A 26,605-nucleotide genomic window follows, 5' to 3' on the forward strand; every position below is an offset into this window, starting at 1 on the left:
GTCATATATTAATGAGGATGAACGAAGAATCAGATTAAAGAAAAAAACATAGCGGCAATGTAAAGGACATTCACTGGAGTATACAGGGTGTCTCAAATTAGATCATTTAAGAAAAAACCTGACAGTTTAACGTTTCAACGTGCAATCCCTCAATGTAGTTTAGGGTGAGTCTCAAAATACATCATTTCAGAGAAAAAACTTGGTATCAATATGTGTACAAGGCGTTTCAAAATACATCATTTAAAAAAAACATGTCGGTTTAACGGAAGTCTAGCGTTTCAACATGCGATCCCAATGAGAAACGTATATGTATATTCAAAAGTGTCAAGGAGTTGCATCTTGTAGAGTTAACGTTCGAAGGTGGGCGCGATGGGGAAGCGAAGTATTCGAAAATGTCATTTCAAAATACATTGTTTTGCGTACGTTTCGACCGTTATGCGTACGTTTCAACCGTTCTGCTTACGTTTCAACCATTCTGCGTGCGTTTATTCGTTATCGTTTTCATTTCGTTTTCCGTTTTTGCAATTGTAGTTGGTTCATTTTCGAATGTGATGCATACAGGATGAGACATTTTCGTTGTTGTCAAATGTGTGAACCATGCCGTATTGTCTAGCCCCTAAAATTCACAATGCATGTAGGTATATCCAACTCATGAAATTTTGCATTTACATAGTCATGTTTTTGATGTCCTCGCACAGAAATGACATCGACACCTTTTAGATTTTCCACGAGGACGGCATCCAATTGATTATATTCCACAAAGCCGGAGTAATACCTTAATCCGTGAATGTTTCGTTTCAAGTAACAGGCGGTACGGCGATCTTCTTTACTCAAACAGGAAAATGTTACGTTTGTAATAAGTTGGTTTTATTATATTTTTCGTTGAATTTTAGATACCAAAACAAATGTGTTTTCGTATGAAAAGGGAACCTTATCATCTTTCAGAAATAACCTTAAGAGCGCTCCATACCTGCAACTGGACCCTCGAACTGCATCTAACGGTAAATGTCTGAGAATATGGTAAGCGGTCCTATTTTTACAATCACAGACATACTGAACAAGGGACGCCTCCTTCTATCTTGATGGATATATTCATTACGCAAATCGACAAGTCAATGTTGTTGCGACTCGAATACACACACTACAGAGGGGGCACGGCAAACTCCATAGACGGAGCGTAATTGTTTTACGTTTGGAGATTAATTAATCTTTTAAATATTTTCAATGGTGAACGATGTTTTATTATTCTATTATTATCATGAGGCTATTGCCAGAATCATTTCATCTTCAACAAAGGTTGTCCTACATTGGTCGTAATAAAATTCCTTCTAGTTTCGAAAATGCACCTATATTATCAAACAGAACAAAATTCTGAATCGAATGACACTTCAACCATACTTTTAGGAGACGGCAAAAAGTTTTGATCTAAAAAGCATTTGTGAACTAGACTTTTCAACGGTATGTTTACTGGCGTGGTGGATTGCTAATTTCCTCGGGTATCTAGGATCTATCAATTCGGGCAGGAGGCAACTGTTGTAAAAATTTTCCAACTTTGGTTTCATTTTATTCGTCCAGAACGAATCGTCCTTGATAATCTAAAAAAAATTCCTATCAATTTTATAAGGTCATGGAATATAAAACAGAATTAATACATAAAGTGCTCAGCCTATAATTTTAATATTTATAATCAGAAATATTTTTGAATGATTGGGGTGAGTTGTTGAAAGCAGTTAAAACATGGATGAAAACCAATTTATCGTTTTGATATCACAGATTGTTATAGGTATGTTACTAAAACTCACCTTTTCAACTAAAATTCTCAACGGAGTCCAAATTACAAAATAACATAGGGAACGCTGAGTAATGTGTAGCTGTCCTTGTACTTGATAGTAATAATTATGATTTTGTTTCAGCTGTAAGTGTAGATTCTCATCTAGAGTACAGAAATTTATTATTTTTTGCTCGATTGCTTCTTTGGGGTGCATTTTTGACATAGTTTTGGGGCACTTCACCTCAACAATGGCGTCATCTCCTATCAACCCTTCAGGACTGGCTCCAAAAATATAGTCGTATTCATCAATGAACATTCCACAAGGTTCAACTTGTGACAAAAAAAAATTAATATTTACTCTTGTGTATCATTAAAGAAAGTATTACTTTGACATCAAAATCATTCTCTAGTTGTCTAATTGCGAATGGCTCATGTTCTCTTCCATAAAGTAAGTTTTTCACCTTATTGACACTAGATGTTGTTTTTCGTATCTTGCAAATGTCACCAAAATGTGAAGCTGTTAAGCGAATACTTCTCTCCTGTTGCCATAAAGGATTGCCAGATTGACCTCTTGTATTGAGTTCAATGAGTTTTATCTCTTCGGCAGTTTTTTTTAATGCATTGAGAAAATCGTATTTTTTTCGCTCGAATTGATCGGTAGATAAATCAGGATCAGGGATAGCGTCTGGGCCGTAATCCTTATCTGGCAGAACATATTTCTTCTTAAATGTTGGTGGAAGGTCTTTATTTTTGCGTCTCGTGATTTTCTGAAGTTGGCGTCTCCTTTTCATCTTTTCTACATATCTTTTGGTATAAAATGGAACTTTGTGTTTTTCAACAATATTATAATAGTCCCCATCAGAGTTCAGAGTTGAATGAAATAGCAGCAGCTTTACAACGTGTCGCATACCATCTTTTACGAGAATAGTTTATTCTTTTACCTCCAACAAACTTGCAGATGATGCTGTTGTATTGTTCAGCGATATTGGTATCCAGGTCCGCTATTAAGCTGGCCGCATTGAAAACTAAGCGGTTAATACAAACTTCAATATCGTCCAATAGACCACATGCTCTCATGCTGGGTATATGATCAACTCCATCTAATCTTGGAGAACACTTGAAATATGATATCTCCTGACCTCTTTCATGCTGTCCAAATACATGTGATGGGACATTCTTGAGATCTTTGCATAGGTTCTCAACTTTTTGGACCAATGAAGTTTCTTCATTAATCCTGAACATCGTAGCAGATTTTATTGAAGTGCGTAGTCTACGGGCATTGCTTTCAACTAGTTTCCTTAGGCCTCGAGGTACTAGCAAATTTTTTGAATTACTTCGCTTCCTATCTGTAAATTGAATTATGATTATTATCTTCATTTAATTGTCAGAATGAATAAATAAATAAATACTTACCACAAATTTCTCGGATCTTCTTCGAAAAATTCCTCATCAAATGATTGCGACACTCAATTTTTTGTATCATAAGTGTTCCATAAGGTCGAGCTTCCAGTAGTTTCTGATGAACACTGCTATCACCATCTCCAATCAATTTGCATGCTCCGTTTGAAACCCTCAACTATGATATCGGATTCCATACTGGTTGATGATTCACTCCAATTTTTGTAGCATTTGTGTTCAGGTAAAGGAATATTCTCATGTACTGCGGAACGCGAGCACACGGCACAAAACTTATTTCTAACGCCCAGGAATAAATTTTTTTTCGTTCTAGCACCAATTATACAGGCCTGTAAAATAAGAATGTAATAATGATATATTCGGTGGACTCAGCAACTGACTACCTACTACGCCTGAAGATGCATTATAATTTACGGAGTATGATCTTTTACTCCAAACCCCGTCAGCTACAACGGTAATCATTGGAATACCGCAGTAGCAGATTACAGCCGGTTCTGGGCCTCCCCCCACCACTATGGCGTATTAATTGCTTTTTTTTGTTGTTGTTTAGTAACATCAAGGCGATGTGACCTTGAAGGGTCTGACGCAGGGATCGTTTAGAATTTTTTTTTTTCATATGAGATTTTTTGGGTGTGTGTATGTGTGACATAGTGACGTAATTATATTTGATTGGTGTGTGTGTGTGTGTGTTTGTGTGTGTGTGTGTGTGTGTGTGTGTGTGTGTGTGTGTGTGTGTGTGTGTGTGTGTGTGTGTGAATGCACGGTACAGGGTTTCATCATGTGCTTGTCTATGTACAAACATACGTCTGCATAATTCGAAGATCCTTCAAGTAATGAATGTTCCATCGGTGTGAGCCCACCAAGTTAGTAGTGGAATGACGTCACATCAATAACCGTTCAACGGCTAGAGAGCGACATGTTCACTCCACGATGTGTGGCAGAGTAATGCGTATTCATCGGTCTGCTCTCACCTCCCTCGATGTAGTGAAGGATGTGACGTAACGCATCGCCCCAGACTCGCCATCAATGGTGACACGCATGCGGGCGAGGACTGTGCAAACGTCTGCCCTCTCCGAGAGCGCAACGACCACTGCTTGCTCGTACCGGCAACTGTTATCGCATCAAGTTGGGAGATGGGCTTGGCTGTGACGTCAGGCATCTCTAGTGGATAGCAATTAGCAATGTGAACCTTTCACGGTTTCATGGTGGGGGTGACTCGCACTGTTTAATATAAAAGAAATGCCTGGCACACTATGAAATCAGTAGACGAATATATCTGCTGCAGTTAGCAATTGGTAGAGTGTTATTCAGTTCGTAATAGAAGGAAGACGGTGAGTGTATTTGTCTGTTGGAAATTGTTTATATTTTCATATATATTTTCATCATGTCCGTTTCAAAAGTAGACTTGAATAAAATTAATAATTTGATTGTACAGGAGGTTGAAATACTAGAGCAAAAGGCCTTATCTTCATTGCCAATTGATGAAGTGTACATAATTAAAAATATGTCAACTTATTCTACACGATTTGGTAAATCAATTTTATTAACTTTGCAAGATGTGAGCAATGATAAATTATTTAAAACATGGCTACCAAAACGTATTTCGTTGCAATTCAGTGATGACGATATATCTTGTATCAACTCATCAGGTGGTAAATATACGATGATGTATTTAGGACAGAGCCAACAAACTTTTGCTGGCATGAAAACGCGATCTCTAGTCAAATTCAATATGATTGAATAATAATAGTAATAATTTATAGTGAATTTCTTTAGGTCATAGCTTACAAAGTTTTTTGGTGTGAAAACGCTAACTCTAGTCAAATTCAATATTATTGAATAATAATAGTAATTATAATGAATTTCTTATTGTTTAATCAATATTCATATATTAGATGATAATTATATAAAAATATAAACATTACTAACTTAGTTGAATACACTCACTTTGTAACTACAAGTAAAATGGGAATGTGAGTATTATACCACTGAAAAATTGGAGGTTGCTTATTGTTTTTTTTTATTCGATTTCAGTTCCACCATTCAAAGATGTGGATGCAGTACGCAAGTCAAGATTGGATCGATGTTGTAGATCTCAAATCATCGGTTCAACATTTGTCGTCTAAATTGAAGGTGTTGGGTGATGGAGCCGAACATGCAAGCAATTATGATATGAGGGTATGCTATGATGAAAAACAAATCGAATTATGCCTTCGTGATGCTGAGAACTATTGGAGTGGTGCAGAAGTTTGTAACGCATTTTTGGATAATGAATTGGAATTGTGGCAACTTTGTGAGGTTCTGATTGAACTGAACCTGAAAAGATTCCTGTATAGCCTCCAACCATACTTGCCAGAATGGATTATTCATCACTTTGAATTGAATGATGAAAATCGAGAGGAAATTGAAGATGGTCGCGAAAATGATGATTATGAGGAAGAAGTTATTTTAGATAGTCTGTATGTTCCTGTAAATCATAAATAATGTCAAATAAAAAACTTTTGTATTATTTTCATGTTTTATTTATTTAAATCTCATGAAATACAATAGAAAATGATCACAAAACAATAAATATGATATAAGTCAGTTACAAATAAAAAAAAAGATCATAAAACAGTACATGATAGAGTGAAAAAAAGTGTCAATATCTGCTATGAACTGAACCATCCAATGCATTGTATGTTAAAACTGTATCATGCAAAATTAATGCATATACTTTAGTGTTGTCTGGAAACTTGGTCTTCCTCGTCTCAAACTCAATCTTTATATCAATAGTTGATGATTTTATTGCATTCGGTTGATGGGAACAATCGATGACGAATAGTGGATTCTCTCTAAATTGTCCAATGTCCATCAGAGGTTCACTCATATCTTTATCATAATAACTTCGCTGGAAACTCTCAAAAGCATAATAGGCAGGAGCATCAAGTTTTTTATCGAAATTCAAATTCCAACGCTCATATGGATAAACTTCAGAATTCAAGTATACTCGAATACTATTGATATCAGCAGTTGTGAATTTTGTAATATCCTGTGTTCTATCTTCAGATGTGGTAGTACTTTGGAATGCGATGATGACAAAACGAGGAGTTTCCAATGCGTTAGTTGTTTTGATGGCCCATATGTCTGAAGAAGTCCCACGTAATGATGGTAGTTCATAGAGGTCCCACATACGATACGCCAACTTGATTTTGGCATTCAGACCGCTTTTGTTTATTCTACTCAAAAGTTTGAGCTTGTGTTTATCATCTGGTACAATATGTCTTATTTTCCATTCGATTTTATTTATTTCCAAATCAGCATCAACCTCACCTATATATGAGTTTTTGAATGATCGAGCGATAATCAAAATCAATTCCTATTTGGCATTCAAGATACTTTTGTTGTAATCTTCAGCAAAACCCATCAAATATTTCAGTGGTAGTTTTCCACTAAAAACATGACTGTTTGTATCCAAGATATCTTGCTTCAATTGTGAAAGTCATCAACCAGATGTCAATAATGTGTTAGCATGAGATTGTCCAAATGATATCATGGTTTTCATTGTAGATGTTATCCCAGGTTTTCTAACAACAGCCACTTGTTCACCACCCATTTCATAACGAATTTCGTCAAAGAGAAATGCAATTGCATTATTCGAGAGATATCATGTTTTCGCTACATCTTTGGGGATGAATTTACCTTCTATGTAAATGAAGCTCTGGGCAATATCTAGTATAACATCTTGATTATTGACTGCAATTCTGATTTCATCCGAATTCCTGAATAGCGGTGATCCATCGGGCGTATATGTGTGCTCATGTAAACTTATGAGAGAATGATCGAGCACTGGTTCATTGAATATATTTAACTTTTCACTGTTTGTTTCGAGCACCATTGTTATTTTCTCACTTTGAATCCAATCGATTTCAAAAACTGTTTAGCATACACTTGTGGAATGAGTTTCTTTTTATGCACACCTTTCTTTTTGATAGTGCAACTCGTTTGGGATTATTCAATGCGATTTTGTCTATTATAAATGAAACCCATAACAACAGTTATTCGATTTTCTTCAATTCCAAAATAATGAAAATCTCTTTTTCACTTCGAAAATCGATAAGGTTATTTTTTTCATCCAAAATACGCACTGTAATGTTGTGAATCAATTGACGACCTTCTGGACTGACAGGCATATATATAATACTGTGTGGTTCTTTAGTAAGATTGTAGCCAGGTTCAACATCAATATCGAATGAGAAAAGAATGTAGGATTCTTCACCATTTATATATGAACCAGATATTATATTGCAATCTAAGCGGATAAGTCTCACAGTTGTAATGTTTATTGGTAATGATTATTCATGTATCTGATTTGGTGGAAATATTCCATGAGCGAACCCATCATTTCTGCTATAGAATTTGGATGTGTCAGATCAATTTCATATTTGGATCGCATTTCACATTTGAATGTATTATTATTGGCGTGTAGATAGAAAATATCATCTGCAACGACATCATTTGGTTTTTTATCATGAAACAATCTGAACATGATATGTTTCTGTATGACAGCATTGATCTCTTCTATTTCGTAAGCACCACATGGAATTTCAATTGTCAACTTTTGGGGTATCGATGAGTTGTCATTACTGATTCTAAAACTAACTAAGTTATTAGCTTCAGTTATATTATTGATTGTATTGCATCCATAGTCCTAATCCATAACGACTGTTCTTATCCAATTCAATTGGTGGAAAAAAATCCGCACTCAAGACACTTGTCCCGACAGCTTGTAGCTCGAACTTTCGTGACATGACTGATGAATATTTTGAAACACATTTCAATTTATTATTGTACACAGCTACAGCACATTTGAGACAATTTACACTTTTTGGAAGGTGTTGTATTGTAATAAGTATCATTTTTATTGATACCAATATTCACATCCTCTATATTACAAATACAACACATAGATTTTCGAGGTATAGGACCATCATTAACATCCGAATCTGAATTTTGATCGTGGTGGTGCTCATAACAATATCTATGTTTCATTATATCGATGTCATCTTGCAGATGGTTAGGCAACTTTTCCCAAACATATGCAATCTCATGTGCAACACATGCAAGTATCACTTCCTTAGGCATATTTGCAAGCATCACTTCATCCATTTTTTTCAAGGTACCATATTTTGAAAACATTCTAAGTGAAAACCCCATTCCCTTGATAGCCTCCCGATCCAGTTTTGGTGTTGAATCCATTTTATTTGGGAAATTATTTAGAGAGAAACTGCAAGCACAAGTGACCACTGTTGTCGATCATAGTTATATTTGATTTTTACATTCGAACATTTTCGAAAGAATCGAGTCAATTCCAATGGTGGGGGTAGATCTCCAAAACTATCGAAATATGCGACTTCTTTCCCACATTTTTTATATGCCACCCAATGTGTTCCTGGTCCACTTATCCCATCTAAATTAACAATAGCTGTCTCGTTTTGTTTTGGACCTGAAGATGGTAATCTATCACGCATAAAAACACCACGAAAATGTGGAATTTTCATTTTTTGTGCATAATAACTGAGATCGAGATCAGTAAGAGGCCTCTGAGGTAGGGGTTCAATTAGTTTTTTGTTTTGTTTGTGGCTTTGTATGGTTTTAAATATAGTCCTAAACCTTTACGGTATGGTTTGAGATATATTCCACTTCCGCGTTTGCCTAATGCTACAGCCTCCATGGTTTTATTGTGACGATTGGCTTCCATTAAAGCCGCTCTGCTGGCTTTTGCCGAATTCACGGCCTTGGTAATACCAGCAGCGGCTCCCGCCAAACTTCCTAGTGCGGATAGTCCAGCAAAAATTGGTATCAATGGTAAAAGTCCACCGATCTTGGGAACAGGAATTATGCGTGGTGTGCGGATTTTCTTCTTTCCACCGGCAGCTTTGAGGTATTTACGTGCTGCCTGCAATGCCACAGTGATCGCTTTTTTGCTATTATTCGTCACAAATCGTTTCCCACCAGCTTTCTTCAATACATTTCGCACTCTATGGACTATCCCAGCACCAAATGCAACTTTTCTAATTTTATTTTTCTTCGTTTGTTTCCTCTCACATTTTTTCTTATTGGTACTACAACCCATGCCCATATGTCTTTTCGCTTTCATAATGTTGGTGACAAGTAATGCAGCTGCTCTTTCCCCAATACTCGCGTCCTTCGATTTACCCCTATCCCAAGCTCTGTATTCAAGTTCTTTGTCGGCTAAATGTCTTGCTGCAAGATCGGATGGATGCTTAGAATATTGAATATCGTGTTTTTTGCATTCAATATCTAATTTATTGATTCCAGGATCGTTACGAGCTAAATGTTGTTTCAATTTTGTACCCGGTCCACAGTATTGATAACCTCCGGGTAGATGTAATTTGAAAGGAAGTTTGTTTATTGAATCATTAACAAAACCACAACCTCTTTTAATTTTACGATCACTTTCAATACGTCCGTATCGTCTGATGGTACACATTGAAATGAATAAGCTAATAACATTTATATAGTCTCCAACCACGGCACGATGCGCATTGTGAAACAGAAAGAAAAGTTTGCTGTAGATAATCTAGATGAGAAATTTGGGTGTGGATTGAATGGACAAAGGGTATTCAGACATGGTCCACTACTTCCATCATCAGTTCGAGGACTCATTATAGGACCTTCAAATTGTGGAAAGACGAATGCAATGATATCACTATTAACACATCCGCAAGGACTGAGATTTAGAAATGTGTATCTTTATTCGAAATCACTCAATCAACCTAAATATCAGTACTTGCGAAGTGTTTTGGAACCTATAAAAGGATTAGCTTTTTATACATTCAGCAATAATGCAGAAATAGTGGAACCCTCCGACGCTAAGCCTAATTCTGTTTTCATTTTCGATGATGTGATATGTGAAAAGCAAGATACTATTAGATCATATTTCTGTATGGGACGTCAAAAGGATGTTGATTGTTTTTATCTAGCACAGACATATTCACGGGTACCCAAACAGTTAGTGCGTGACAATACCAATTTCATTATAATGTTCAAACAAGATGAGACGAATTTACATCACATTTATTCAGATCATGTTTCACCCGATGTAACATTCAAACAATTCCAATTGATGTGTGTTAAATGCTGGGAGGACCAATATGGATTTCTAGTCATTGATAAGGATAGAAAAATAGATGAAGGTAGATATCGTAAAGGATTCGATAGTTTTATATACCCATGATGGTGTTTTTGAAACTTATTCGATCACTGAATATTGTAGAGGTCACTTCATCAGCGAAATAAGCTATAATTAAAAAAAGGGCGTTATGAATACAAAAAACGATTCTGAAAATAAAAACAATGAAATGAATTTGAAACGTCAACTAGTAGAGACAACAGAAGCTGTCAGGCAGAAATTCAACTCTACCAAGAATGATAATATTGAAAATCGTACGACACTTGAAAGATTGTATGAGCCCATAATGAAACCATTGAATGTTTTATCATCAAACGCTACTTCTAAATCACCAGTGTTATCACCAAATCATGGAACTGTTCAATCTACTTCAAATTATCCCAGGAGTACTCCAATAGGAAGAAAACAATCTTTTGGTAGTGTATCATCTGTGAATAGTGACACGAGCACACTTCAAGACGATATGAGAACAACTCTATTCGAAACACCATCATCGTCCCACATCGATTCCTCGGATCCTGACACCTCACCTGATATGAATGAAAGTGGTGAAGATGTTTTGATGAAACATTTGAATAATGTAAAATCTAGAAATCCAACATATGATGGAACATTTGGCGTACGTATGGATCCTATTACACAAAAGCTGAAAATGGGAAGTCTAGTGGTGCATTTCAAAGATGGAAACATTTCATTTTGGGATGCTAATAAAGTGAAAAAATATGAATGCGCAGGTAGTCCAGAATTGTATGATATGATCTTTTTGAAGAATCCACAAGATGTTGATAATAAAGAAACTCGTCAAGTATATTCCAAAATATTGAAAATAACGAATGCTCCATATAAACAATATCATCTGAAGAATGGTTTTAAAAATACAAATTCTAAAAAATTTCGTGAAGTTATCAAACCACTATTAGACTCACGACAATATCCAATAAGAAGTAGAAGTAAAATTGGTGGAGCACCCAAACGAGTGAAAATGGAGAAAATATATAATTCTAAACCTGTGAATTATGTGTACTGGAATTCACCGAAAGAGTTAGTTGCTCGCCTACGACTATTGGTAGCTTCAAAGTCAGCTGGACATATCGGACATGATAATGAAATAATTTCAATAATTGAAAACCACTCAGTCCACTCCAAACCGATGGAGTGGACTGAAAGAAGATAGCGGTTCAGCTTTCAAATCACTCTCCATTTCTTTAGGAGTACATTTTGGCTTCCTCTTCGATCTGTCACTTTTCGTTGCGGGTTTTTTCTGTCGAACAACACTTTTGGATTCTTTCTTTTCTTTAAAGTCAGTGACAATCGATGAAGATGCATTAGTAACCTTCCTCTTGATTGTTCTAGATTTCTTATCAACACCAAGAGGAATGGTAGATGAAGAGTGTTTGAGTGATGATAATTGCGAAAAGATAGGATTTTCAATAATAATTTGCCCATTTGGTTCCGGCACATCTGCAAAGTTAACGAAGTCGTTAATATCAAAATCATTTATCGAATCTTGGCTCGATAAATGTAATACTGGAATATTTTCAAAATCAGTCTGATCGAACAAGTGGTGAACCATCTTCAGCAATCAATAGCGGCATAGAGCTCATGATAATGATTATTAAGGTCTGAGGAATGATACGTGATAGCAATAGAATGTGGATAGGAAAGGTGATGATGTTACTGAGACCTCACCATTTATAGAAGAAAATAAACTAGCGCATGCGCTCTTTCATCAACTGGCACATGCGCTCTTTCACTAAACTATTCACGCATGTAACAATCTTAGTCATTTAAGAGTACATACAAAATATGTACGTATTATGTACATACAAAATATGGAATGAATTCGATATTTCATAGTAGAGTAGCTTGTTAGTTTAAAAACACCACGAATCTACAGAACTTGATATTTCTTTTGAAAAAATATCTGCTATCACAATTGTGACTTAAACTTCCATATAGGTACTGTACTTTTTGTTTACGACTTCATTTTAGCATACTTTGTATTATTCCTGTTATAAATGTTGTTGAATTAACGTTATCATTATTATTTCTGCTTTGATAATTATTCATTTCAAATAATGGTGGACGAGAGGGTTTGATGTCGTCGAGTGAAACTACATTTTTATCAAGACTCGTTGCTCCGATCGACTTTCCACACGAGTACTTTTATTCATAAAATTGTCCAAGTAACCTTAATTTGTTGAAAAATATTGAAAAATATCTGTCATTTCAAAGTTTTGGGGTGTGGACCATCGGGTGTAGTCCGTTCCTGACTTTGTAGCAAAACAACTGATTCCTGCATGAAAGCTCATCGAGGGAATTCATTTGTTTATTCAATTACCAAAATTTGGATGATTTTGAATATTCACTTGAAAAGTTATCAAAGAAAAACATTTTTCATTTTGTAATTTCGAGGGCCCGTTACTTGGTAACGAAGGATTTTAGAAAAAAAAGTTATATGAAGTACTGGTGATATTTTGACCCCATCTATACATTCCCGAGAGGAAATATATATATATATATATATATATATATATATATATATATATATATATATATATATATATATATATATATATATATATATATATATATTAATAATAGAGGACAATAACGATAATAAAAAGTATTAATATGTCTCTGTGGATGTGGAACGTTCTTTGGCTTCGGTCTGCCCTCACCTTTCCCGAAGCGATGAAGGTTGTGACGTAACGCATCGCTCTAGCCCCGCTATCGATGGTGACACCACGGCAGCCAAGAACCGTCTGCCTAACGTCTACCCTCTACGAGAGCGCAACGACCACTACCTCTTCGTTATCGCATTCAGTTGGGAAGTAATCTTGGCGTATGTAGTTGAGAAGTGGGGTTGGCTATGACGTCTTGACGGGTCCTATCAGAGTGTATTTAAGAAGCGGAAGAGTGTTGGTTATGTCAGTTTACAACAAGTGAGTTAGTGAGAACTATTATATAAAATGTATTCCTGTGACTGTGGTAAATCATTCACTCGTAGTGATAATCTTCGTCGGCATCAGCTCCAGAGTTGCCAACGAGGACCTGCTGTGAAACGGATGAGAGTGGACAATGTAACACCAATGTATACTTGCAATTGCTGTAATGTGACAATTCCTATGACACAAGTGGACTCTCACCGAAGAACCATGAGTCATAAAAATAATGCATGTGTTCAATTGTCTGAAGGTGTTCAAATGATAACGAATGCATTCGATTGCCGCATTGCTACGTACAGGGTTGAGAGTTCGATTGTACCCACTGACTACATGTCATTTTCCAATGAGATTAGGCAGAAGGTCATTGAATTACTGGAATCGGCCATCAGGATCCATAAAAGCATCAAGGTGAATATGGAAGTTTTTGGGAATTATATTCTTCAGACTCAAGATTCGAGGGACACGAAGTCATTTAATTCCCAAAATAAAATAGTGGACCAATCTTCAGATTTGAATGCTGTTTTTGATGGATTCCGTGATGTAATTGTGGCTCAAACGACTGAATTCCAGGAACGTGACTCAGGTAATAATTTTTTTTGTAAATTCCAACGAGATTGAGTAGTAATATTTATTTTTTTGTAATTTAGGTTGGACTTGTGAAAAAATACTATTTCTCGAAGTCAATATTAATAAATACAGCCCACTGGGAGGACGTTCATATGTGAAGCTGCCTGAATGCATTGAATGGAGGAAAGCTGTCGTGAATGTTCGTAACGAAGATCAACACTGTTTTGCTTGGGCTATAACATCAGCATTATATCCTGCAAATGGTAGAGTGTCCGAAGTTACGTCATATCCACATTTTTCCAATGTTTTAGATGTCACAGGTATGGATTTTCCGGTTGAAGTTAATAATAAGAGTATTGAAAGATTTGAAGATAGGAATGATATTTCAATTAATGTTTACGGTTTAGAGAGTAAATTTGATAAGGGTAAAGTAAGTATGATGTGATTGGTCCATTGCGATACTCACAGAGAAGACTCCGGAGACATGTCAATTTGTAACTTATAACTGATGACTTCGGCAATAGTCACTATTGTTGGATCAAAGATCTTTCAAGATTAGTTTCTAGTCAACTATCAGCTCATGATCACAAAAAATATTTTTATGATGGATGTTTGATATATTTTTCCAGCGAGAGATTGCTTTTACGTCATAAGATGAATGATTGTAATCTCGTTAGTACAACAACACCAACCACCAATTTTAAGATCAATAAATATGGTCGGATGGTTGCGGAAAATAAATTAATGTTTGAAAATTTTGAGAGACAAATGAGGGTACCATTTGTAGTATATGCTGATTTTGAATCAGTACTTGAACCGATTCACGTGAATGAGCCAAATCCAGAAAGGTCATATACGATTAAAACATTCAAACATGCTCCATATTCATTTGCTTATCTGATAAAATGTTCATATAATGATGATTTGTCAAAATTTGTTACATATAGGGGTGTAAATGCAGCTCAGAAATTTGTGAGTAGCATTGAAGATGATTTGAAAAAGATATATGAAAATCATCTCAGATACCCTATACCAATGGATGCACAAACCCTCGAAGAAGAGGAACAATTTGCTGCAGCCGGAACTTGTGTTATATGTAATAAACCATTCATTGATGGTGAAGTCAAAGTTAGAGATCATTGTCATGTTACAGGAAAGAAAAGATCACATGCCGCTCATTCCATATGTAATTTGAATTTCAAAATCCCTAACTTTGTACCTATTATTTTCCACAATTTAAGCGGCTATGATTGCCATTTATTCATAAAAGAATTTTATAGGAATAAAGAGAAAGTTGATGTCATCCCACAAACAAAAGAGAAATACATATCTTTCACTAAGCATCTCTTCACACACACCTATATCGATAAAGATGGTAAGGTTAAGAAGAAATATCTCAAAATAAGATTTATTGATAGTTATAAATTTATGACTAATTCGTTGGAGAAGTTGGGTGCTAACTTGACCTCTGATCAATGTTTGGAGATGCATAAACATTTCCCACAAATTGAGAAATTCAATTTGATGAGGCAGAAAGGTGTATTTCCATATAGCTTCGTTGATGACATTGACAAATTGCATTATCCATCACTTCCAACAAAAAATCAGTTTTATGACAAACTCATTTGTGAACACATATCAGAAAATGATTATGATAGGGCTAGAAATGTGTGGAATTTATTCGAGTGTCAGAATTTGGGTGAATACTCTGATTTGTATTTGAAGTCGGATGTATTGCAATTATGTTACAGTTACAGTGTCTGAAGTGTTCCGAACCTATAATATTTGATAATATAGGTATCTGTAGAAATATTTGTGGTACCTGTGCTGCCGTTCCAGCTCCACTACAACGTTGTTTGCGTTGTGATACATATTCCATGAATTGTTGGAATCATGTATGCAATACATGTAGAAATACTTGGGATCTGTGTGAGAAAGTTGGTCAACTCTACCCAAATATATATATCTCTATCTGTATATATATATATATATATATATATATATATATATATATATATATATATATATATATATATATATATATATACATATATGAAAGTTATTGAGTGTCTTGATATATAAACAGAAGTTAATATCGGACATAGCACTCATGAAAGTGGCAAACCATAGACACGTGTTTCGGGCTTTTGGCCCATCATCATTATGGTGCAGCCAAATGTAAGGATGGGCAACACTTGGTTACCAAAAGATAGAAATACAAATGCACGGAGCCACCAACACGAGATCTATCAACTGAAACCACAAATGTGCGGTTGGCTCCTGTTGGTGGCTCCGTGCATTTGTATTTCTATCTTTTGGTAACCAAGTGTTGCCCATCCTTACATTTGGCTGCACCATACTGATGATGGGCCAAAAGCCCGAAACACGTGTCTATGGTTTTCCACTTTCATGAGTGCTATGTCCGATATTAACTTCTGTTTATATATCAAGACACTCAATAACTTTCATATTTGTATAATTTCCTGGACCCTGATGTCACGCAGGTAGCTATAGCTGCCTCCGTGGTGATTTTGATAGTTTTCTTGTGAACACGAGATCTATCAACTGAAACCACAAATGTGCGGTTGGCTCCTGTTGGTGGCTCCGTGCATTTGTATTTCTATCTTTTGGTAACCAAGTGTTGCCCATCCTTACATTTGGCTGCACCATACTGATGATGGGCCAAAAGCCCGAAACACGTGTCTATGGTTTGCCACTTTCATGAGTGCTATGTCCGATATTAACTTCTGTTTATATATATATATATATATATATATATATATATATATATATATATATACAGATAGAGATTTTATCGAGTGTGTATGATACAAATCAAAAATGAAATAATTCGTGGTCACAACACTCAAAAAATAGGGGCAAACCGCGGACACGTGTTTCTGGCTATTGGCCCCATCATCATAAATATATATATATATATTTATAATTATATATATATTTAAAATTGCCTCTGCAATTTTATCGTCAAATGCTTGACGGGCATCGCGAGCAATATTGCCTATTGTGGATTGTATTGCAGCTTGTAGGGCTAGTAGTATAACCTCCTTTGTTCCTTTGCTCCTTTGTTCCGTTAATTTCCCCCTCAAGATATGATAGAGTTACACAATCACTCTTGTCAATTGGTTCGCTTGTATTTTTCAATATTTTTCTTTGCATGTCATAATGACCATCTTTTGTTAATTTAAATCCATTGCCGGGTGGACCTCGGATGACATTACCACCCCATTTTCTTTTTCTGACAAATTTATTGATTGTTTTAGACATTGTGCACCCACGATGATTCTTTTCAAACTGATATTCCTTTCATTTACATTATACTATATATTGCAGTATTTGATTAGGGAAATAGAAATAATACAAATAAAATTTTAATTATTTTATATTCATTACAGTAATACATATACATAGATACATAATACATTAATATCACATTACTTCTGTCATATATTATTAATTATAAATGGCTACATAAATATCAATATTGAATTTTCCGGTTTTGAAGATATTGAATGATATTTCAATCATTGATCTCGGCAGATAATAAATTAATCAATTGATCCAATGGAGTCTCCTGAGATTGTGATTGTTGAATTATATTGGTTATCCAACGAATGTTATCATTTGGATCGTTTTGATAAAATCCAATATCATTATGACCCCAAGGAAGAGTGTGGGTAGTATTCGGAATGATAAATCGTTTATCGTCATGGTATGATAATGTAAATTTATTCTTCAATTCAGTGTACATATCATGCAACACGCTTCTAAACGAATTCATCTTTCTAAATATCATACCACCATGTTCAACGATTTTTTGATAATCTTCACATGTCAATTCATTCTTTATAACTGATCGTTTAACCCCTTTGGCTTTTTTAAATTCACCATCAACGGATTTCACGTAATACGCTTTTGCACCTGTACCATAAAAGCTCATGATTGGATCATTCGGAAATTCATCTTTGAAGTTACCCAAGATTGAACTTGTTACTGGAATATTGAATTGGTTAACTATACTGTAATTGGATGTATCAAACCTACTTATGTTACTTTTCATGAATTCATAAAAATTTTCTGTATTTACTTTCAAAATGAGTGAGTCGGTACCTGTGTACAGTAAAGAGACATTTTCACCAAAGTTTTGTTTGATGTATCCATAGAAAAAGTCGTACATGACTGTTTTTGATAATTCTAATATAGAAAATCCCAAATATAATAGTTTATATTTACCCAATTGAATGGCAATGAAATTTTCTGTGAAAATTGAACAATTTTTGAAATTTGGTCTGGATATGAGAGTGCTGGCACCTATATTTTTCTTTGTATTTTCCCAATGTGTAACGAGTCTAACATCAATTCTATTATCTACATTCTCCATTGTCTTTCCATATACCGCATTATTCATTAGTTTATAGAAATCTTTAACAGATTTGTTATTAGACCTATTACGCATTTCAGTATTGAGATCTATATAGGGTTTCATCCAACGTGATTGTTTGAATTTCAATACTCTATGTGTATTCATTACAATCAAACTATTTTTGATGGCTTGCTGTAGATTTCTATAATGAACAATATATTTTCTTTTATCATTCAAATTTGGAATTAATTTGGGAATTTTCGATTGTGTACGAGGTGGTATTAATTTTTCAACTAAAAATGGAAAAATGGAAGATCAGAATGTTCATCATGCAACCTTGTGGATAATGAATGTCCACTTCAAACACATACCCATACGGACTATCAGAACTCACATTCATCACATCAAGGTTGAGAATTTCATTAGGTATCAACCATGTAAATTCACTTGTTGGTAGAGGTTGTGACATGCTATGTCACAACCTCTACCAACAAGTGACATGCTATAGGTGTGTGTGAAGAGATGCTTAGTGAAAGATATGTATTTCTCTTTTGTTTGTGGGATGACATCAACTTTCTCTTTATTCCTATAAAATTCTTTTATGAATAAATGGCAATCATAGCCGCTTAAATTGTGGAAAATAATAGGTACAAAGTTAGGGATTTTGAAATTCAAATTACATATGGAATGAGCGGCATGTGATCTTTTCTTTCCTGTAACATGACAATGATCTCTAACTTTGACTTCACCATCAATGAATGGTTTATTACATATAACACAAGTTCCGGCTGCAGCAAATTGTTCCTCTTCTTCGAGGGTTTGTGCATCCATTGGTATAGGGTATCTGAGATGATTTTCATATATCTTTTTCAAATCATCTTCAATGCTACTCACAAATTTCTGAGCTGCGTTTACACCCCTATATGTAACAAATTTTGACAAATCATCATTATATGAACATTTTATCAGATAAGCAAATGAATATGGAGCATGTTTGAATGTTTTAATCGTATATGACCTTTCTGGATTTGGCTCATTCACGTGAATCGGTTCAAGTACTGATTCAAAATCAGCATATACTACAAATGGTACCCTCATTTGTCTCTCAAAATTTTCAAACATTAATTTATTTTCCGCAACCATCCGACCATATTTATTGATCTTAAAATTGGTGGTTGGTGTTGTTGTACTAACGAGATTACAATCATTCATCTTATGACGTAAAAGCAATCTCTCGCTGGAAAAATATATCAAACATCCATCATAAAAATATTTTTTGTGATCATGAGCTGATAGTTGACTAGAAACTAATCTTGAAAGATCTTTGATCCAACAATAGTGACTATTGCCGAAGTCATCAGTTATAAGTTACAAATTGACATGTCTCCGGAGTCTTCTCTGTGAGTATCGCAATGGACCAATCACATCATACTTACTTTACCCTTATCAAATTTACTCTCTAAACCGTAAACATTAATTGAAATATCATTCCTATCTTCAAATCTTTCAATACTCTTATTATTAACTTCAACCGGAAAATCCATACCTGTGACATCTAAAACATTGGAAAAATGTGGATATGACGTAACTTCGGACACTCTACCATTTGCAGGATATAATGCTGATGTTATAGCCCAAGCAAAACAGTGTTGATCTTCGTTACGAACATTCACGACAGCTTTCCTCCATTCAATGCATTCAGGCAGCTTCACATATGAACGTCCTCCCAGTGGGCTGTATTTATTAATATTGACTTCGAGAAATAGTATTTTTTCACAAGTCCAACCTAAATTACAAAAAAATAAATATTACTACTCAATCTCGTTGGAATTTACAAAAAAAATTATTACCTGAGTCACGTTCCTGGAATTCAGTCGTTTGAGCCACAATTACATCACGGAATCCATCAAAAACAGCATTCAAATCTGAAGATTGGTCCACTATTTTATTTTGGGAATTAAATGACTTCGTGTCCCTCGAATCTTGAGTCTGAAGAATATAATTCCCAAAAACTTCCATATTCACCTTGATGCTTTTATGGATCCTGATGGCCGATTCCAGTAATTCAATGACCTTCTGCCTAATCTCATTGGAAAATGACATGTAGTCAGTGGGTACAATCGAACTCTCAACCCTGTACGTAGCAATGCGGCAATCGAATGCATTCGTTATCATTTGAACACCTTCAGACAATTGAACACATGCATTATTTTTATGACTCATGGTTCTTCGGTGAGAGTCCACTTGTGTCATAGGAATTGTCACATTACAGCAATTGCAAGTATACATTGGTGTTACATTGTCCACTCTCATCCGTTTCACAGCAGGTCCTCGTTGGCAACTCTGGAGCTGATGCCGACGAAGATTATCACTACGAGTGAATGATTTACCACAGTCACAGGAATACATTTTATATAATAGTTCTCACTAACTCACTTGTTGTAAACTGACATAACCAACACTCTTCCACTTCTTAAATACACTCTGATAGGACCCGTCAAGACGTCATAGCCAACCCCACTTCTCAACTACATGCGCCAAGATTACTTCCCAACTGAATGCGATAACGAAGAGGTAGTGGTCGTTGCGCTCTCGTAGAGGGTAGACGTTAGGCAGACGGTCCTCGGCTGCCGTGGTGTCACCATCGATAGCGGGGCTAGAGCGATGCGTTACGTCACAACCTTCATCGCTTCGGGAGAGGTGAGGGCAGACCGATGAATTCGCATTACTCAGCCACACGTCGTGGAGTAAACATCTTGCTCTCTTACCGTTGGACGGATGATGCTGTGACGTCACACCACTACTAACTTGGTGGACTCACACCGATGGAACATTCATTACTTGAAGGATCTTCGAAGTATGCAGACGTATGTTTGTACATAGACAAGCACATGATGAAACCCTGTACCGTGCATTCTCTCACACACACACACCAATCAAATGCAATTACGTCACTATGTCACACACACCCAAAAATCTCATATAAAAAAAAATTCTGAACGATCCCTGCATCAGACCCTTCAAGGTCACATCGCCTTGATGTTACTAAACAACAACAAAAAAAAAGCAATTAATACGTCATAGTGGTGGGGGGAGGCCCAGAACCGGCTGTAATCTGCTATACCTCTAAATAACCAATTATTTCATTGTCGAAAATATAATATGAAATACTCCTAATAAAGAAGGTGTAACTGTCTCAACGATATCACTTGTTTGGATATAGATCTATATTTATTTTATACTTATAACGTTGAATTATGGATAAATGTAATTATTATTAACAATCGATAATTTCATTATATCATTGTATAAAAAATAAGAATATAAAATCTGAAATCATATAAAATGATGTGGCTCAAATTTCCCAAAATGGCGAGATGAAACTTATCAATTGAATAGTTAAAAGCACTTACCTCTTAATTAACGATTTCTTTCCGATGTTTCTACGACTACGTCTTTTCTCACTTGGAAACAACCTTTTTCTCTCCGCAGCGCCTAGCCTTTCTTATATCTTTCCCATGACCACAAAAGCACCTAAGATTAGATATTTTATGGAACGTAATTCAAACACAATTAAGTACAAACTCACACTAATACAGGAAACGAAAGTGACTTACATATGAAGCTTTCAAATTTTTTTACTAATAATAATCTACGAATCGATGGGTTTCGAATGCCACATGCTCGATGAGACGTCATACATAAACAATACCTCTAAGTAACCAGGGCTTATATTTGTCGAAAATACATGAGTAATACCTACCTAAGGCGTTACCTACCTAACTAGTGATACCTACCTGACCATCTATAATGGTCTCAAAATAATACTCTGGGAATACCTGACAAGTAATAAATTGATTTCCGAAAATTTATTAACAAAAGATAGCAATTACAATTGAAAGAAAAATGGGTAAACAATCATTTTATTACCATTGCATTGAATTATGGATAAAGGTAATTATTATTAACAATCCATAATTTTATTATAATTCACTATATCAAAGATATGACTATAAAATCGGACATGAATATTCCTTTTGTCATACAAAAATAAAATTGAATGCGAAGTTGAATTCCAATGAATTTGCTCTAAACATCGTTTTCAGTATGTAACTAACCTTGAGTCATAATGATATCGCTCAAATTTATAAAATAGTGCGATTAAACTAATTGAATAGTTATTGATTTCTTACCGATGTTTCTACGCCTACGTATTTTCTCACTTGTGTACTATCGTTTTCCTTTCGCAGCGTCTAGCCTTCCTTTCCCAAAATCACACCAAAAAGCAAGTTCCGAATTCAAAAACCATGAAGGAGAAATTCACAATGAACGAATTGCAGCCCATAAATAAAAATACGCACGCCGTTTGCCGTTGCATTTGCGATCAGGGAAGAGATTGTCGGGTGATCAGAGGGCGCCACGAACTGGTTGCCGTAAATGCATTTTCTATTTTACTTCTCAAAGTTTTCATTTGAAATGTGATGATTTGAAAATGTACTTAATTTCAAAAAAACTATACTCACTAGAGGGTAACTCTCATTTTCCATGATTTCAAAACAATTTAGTTGGGATAATTTTTTTTCTTTTTAAAAATTCGAAAAACAATAGTCAGGCACTTGAGGAATATTTTTTTGAAGCGATCGGTGCACGTTGCATGAAACTCGGATAACTGGTTGAGAAACTATAAGTAAAATACGTTTCAAGTGGGCATGGATTCCTCTTAAGGCCAACAGGAAAGCCATTTAAAGGAAAAGTCGTTAAAATTAACTGCTTGATGCTAAGAAATTCAATATTTTGAAACATTCAACCTCATAATTCATTTCATTATCTTTCGTTAAGGGTCGAAAATATGTCATCCAGTCTGTATACCCCATTTGGAATAAAAGTCCAAAAAGTAATTAAACGTATAATAAATATCAAAATTTATGTTCCGAGGGGTTAGAGTGTCAGCCTTAATTTTAACGACATGATAAAATTAATGTCTGGCATAGTCTACATACCACTATTCAAAACAGCAAAAATATATAAATGACCCTTGCAGTGACATCTATATATCAGTAGCAGACTAACAACATTAGAAATGTCGGGAACTAGACGGTAATTCTTGCGAACTTATCCGCTGGACATGTAGAGGACGTTAAGAGTACCAGTTCCGGAAATAATTTCAGACTTTCTGATTGGTGGGAATTTTTATGAGATTATTGGAATTACATCCCCTAATAGAGTTAAGGCGGAAATTTTTGGGAGAGAATTAAGTCAGTCGTGCGCGGACCTCAGGGTCGTTTAGGGGCTCTTGCCCGGGGCAGTTCGCCCCTTTGGGGAGGTTGCTGGGAAAGCTATTGAAGGGACTGAGGTGCTAGGAGTTTTAAGATACTGGGTCGCGAGGGGATTTCAGTAGTGCGATGAATATTCGCGGTTTATTTGACTAGCTGACTTGAGGAAAAATGTCAGGAGCGTACGAAGTCAGAAATAGGCCGGTTGAATTTTCTCCAGAGTTTTGGGAAATTCTCGAATAGAGTGAAATACGGTTTCGAGAAGTGATCTCGATATTTGGGAGTTATTCGCGTTTTATTTGGCTAGCTGACTTGAGGTAAAAAGTCAGGAGCGTACGAACTCAGAAGTAGGTCGGTTGGACTTCCTACGAAATTCTGAGTGACTTCTGGAGGTACTGAAATACGAGGTAGTTCAGGTCACCGTTTTGCGAGGTGTTTTGGAATTGATAAATAATCGAGGTTTAGTTGATTTGAGGTAAAGTCAGTGGTGCGCGGAGATTTGGTGAATCCAGTTGAATTTCCTACAGTAGCTGGAAATTCTAGAGGAAATTTTGAGTGCATTGAAATATTGAGATATTTCAAGTCACGGTTTAGAGAAGTGATACTAATTGGGTTTTATAAGTATTCGCGGGTTTATTCAATTTAGTGATTTAGAGATTTTTTCGAGTTCCTGGTAAGAGTTTTGGGGAAATAGTGGCTTTTGTTGGAGTTTTCAGGGGGGTCCGTCTACGATAATTTTGGTGAGAGTATTTTAAACAATTCTGATATATAGTGTAGATGTTATTGCATGCGTATGTGGATTATATTTTCGACTTGGCACCTAGAGTATTAATGAACATTTACCATAATAATATAGCTACGAATCGGGTTCCCTTTTCGTTTTATTAGGTTATTATAGGTCATAGTAATTTCCTACGTTATACAGGGAGGAGCGATTAAGTGGGTCTCTTGATAGCTTCTCAGAGTTGTATTTTAGTTGGTTTTATAGCATAGCTAGTAGAATTCAGGCAAGGCATATCTATGCCCTGAGTGAAGTTACCTCAATTTTCAAAGGAATACTCCTGTCATTTTGTTTTAGTAGTTTACCCATAGTTTGCTCATGGTTATAATTATATATTATTATATATTCATTTTTCTTTTATATAGTGTAAATAACGTTCAGTATTAATTTTTGTTCATTTAATTTTTTTTATTGTTAATCCGATTATTCTGCCAACTTTACTCATCAATAAAGTTGGTTTGTGAAAACTTTCCTAATATTATTTCATTCCCTCAAACCCCTAAAAGACCACGCATTTAAGCCGTGGCCGAATCCAGTCTCTGAGGATATAATTGGTGGCATAACCAAGCCATTTCTACACGAAGATTAGAAGGTAGGAAAAATTCAGCTGTTGACCAAGTTGCCTACTAATTCTCAATCCGTGTGATCAGGACGGATTTCAAACTTTTTCTGATCTGGTGGCAGCAACTCTCACGCTACCAAACTAAATTAAGAAAATAAATACCTTTGGCTGAACGATCCCATATACAGGGGGGTGAATTTTTCTGGTGCGATTAAACTGAGATGATTATTATAAATTCATTAGTAGTACTTATATAGGGATCACCAATTCAGACCCGACGGTCATTTATTACACGTTTGGCAGCAGTAAAAAATTATTACATTGAATTCCAATCTTAATGGCTATTTCCTCAGGATGGAATTTTCGTTCGACGGTGAAGCCTTGAATATCTACAACAGCTATCTTCATATTGACTCTGCGAGATACTAAAGCAAAATCATATGTTCAGATCCATTTTTTAATAATTTCGCTGAGTGGGAGGTGCTCTATGACAGGGTCGTGCACAATGATGCAATAGGCTCTAGTATTTTGAGGAAATACCTATGATGTTTCGATTTCAAGTTTTGTATCAACACTATCATCCCTTCTGGAACAATCGATGACAAAGAGAGCTTTGTCCGTAAAGGCGGTAGAAGTGAGAAGGTTGATTAGTCATTTTGTAGCTGATGAGTCCGAGTTGCGAGCTTGCAAAAATATCCCCTTTGTAAAATTCAGATGTGTATTTTTTTGGGGCAATTCTCACCGAGAGTGAGCACAATATTGGTGATATTCAAATGACAGGATATTGTTGGATCATTTTTGACTTTAGTGTAATCACGATTTTTTTGGGAACATAAAATCACATAGCGAGGGCTTTCGGGGAAAGAGAAAGGCTTGACGGCCCATATTTCATTTTTTGCACCTTGTGTGAGAACAGATAGCACATGAAGTTCCCATTTTATAAACGGTATGAGAATGGGAGTGTCAGCTTTGATAGCTTTCAAAAGTTGCAATTCAATTTGATCATGCGGAAAGATTCGTTCAAACTTGGAGTTAGATATTTTCATTATGCAACTTAACTTCCGTTTTCGGTGTTAGTGGCCAAGTGTTTGATATCTACGTCGGTGTAGGTGAGAAAGCTTCTAACAGTACTAACAATTCCAAGTTCACAAACTGATTCCAATTCCGTACCACTCTGCTCATAACTAGCAAACTGAAACATGAAAGTGTCAGCATTGTTCACAAATAACACCTTACCGTCTCCTTTGGTCTTCGCAAATTTTCCGCTGATGAATAGGAGACTATCGTACAAAGCATTGTAGGCATTCGATTGATTGACGTTGATTTCAATAGCATCGTTGTTGTGAAAAGACTTGACATATGGATAGTAGGTACGTCCTATGCGGTTTTCGGAAAATGCTGAACACTTGATTGGACAACATGATAGCCAAGAGATTCCAGAAACAGTTTATTTTCCGTTGTCAATAGTTGTTGACTAGTAAAGGTCTTGGTGAAGAGTGGCGTGGGGTGTGAAGGTGAATTATTTTTTTAAATAGTCAGTACCATACTTTCGCTTCAATTCCAAACGAATTATTATTTCTTCGTTTCGGAAATCAATGTGCCTAGAATGTTTGTCGGGCACTCGCAGCGTAATATTGTTTATTTCATCTCTATATGTAGGTTAATGGGGTAATTGGGTATATCGTCAATTGCGTGTCTAGGATCAGCACCA

General features: G+C 35.6%; 1 protein-coding gene across 4 annotated transcripts; it reads right to left on the minus strand.

Moving 5' to 3' along the window:
* Positions 1–956: 956 nt before the first annotated feature.
* On the minus strand, positions 957–25,493 carry LOC141487238 (uncharacterized). Of its 4 annotated transcripts, XR_012468285.1 has the most exons (5): positions 22,472–25,493; positions 21,692–21,812; positions 3,185–3,516; positions 1,803–3,117; positions 961–1,595 (listed from the first exon to the last, which is right to left on the minus strand). XR_012468285.1 is itself a non-coding variant. In XM_074186082.1 (4 exons), the coding sequence occupies exons 3-4, from the start codon at positions 2,085–2,087 to the stop codon at positions 1,401–1,403; spliced, it is 480 nt and encodes a 159-aa protein (XP_074042183.1). In that variant the 5' UTR covers positions 2,088–3,117; positions 3,185–3,516; positions 3,571–3,746; the 3' UTR covers positions 957–1,400. The 4 variants fall into 4 exon arrangements, 1 of the variants encoding a protein (XP_074042183.1); XM_074186082.1 differs by lacking the exons at positions 21,692–21,812; positions 22,472–25,493 and adding an exon at positions 3,571–3,746 and having other exon boundaries at positions 957–1,595; XR_012468284.1 differs by lacking the exons at positions 21,692–21,812; positions 22,472–25,493 and adding an exon at positions 3,568–3,741.
* Positions 25,494–26,605: the final 1,112 nt, after the last annotated feature.

This window comes from Leptinotarsa decemlineata, unplaced genomic scaffold (genome assembly GCF_025532065.1).
Source record: "Leptinotarsa decemlineata unplaced genomic scaffold, Ldec_3_MD MMD2_tig00078422_RagTag_RagTag, whole genome shotgun sequence".
Classification (NCBI taxonomy): domain Eukaryota; kingdom Metazoa; phylum Arthropoda; class Insecta; order Coleoptera; family Chrysomelidae; genus Leptinotarsa; species Leptinotarsa decemlineata.

What these genes read in the sequence shown, in the direction of transcription:
- LOC141487238 (XM_074186082.1), bottom strand. Translation starts at nt 2,087, where the DNA reads ATGTTCATTGATGAATACGACTATATTTTTGGAGCCAGTCCTGAAGGG. An exon ending in TGAGAATTTTAGTTGAAAAG is followed by an intron (nt 1,596 to 1,802) that starts GTGAGTTTTAGT and finishes AATTTTTTTTAG; the next exon opens with ATTATCAAGGACGATTCGTT.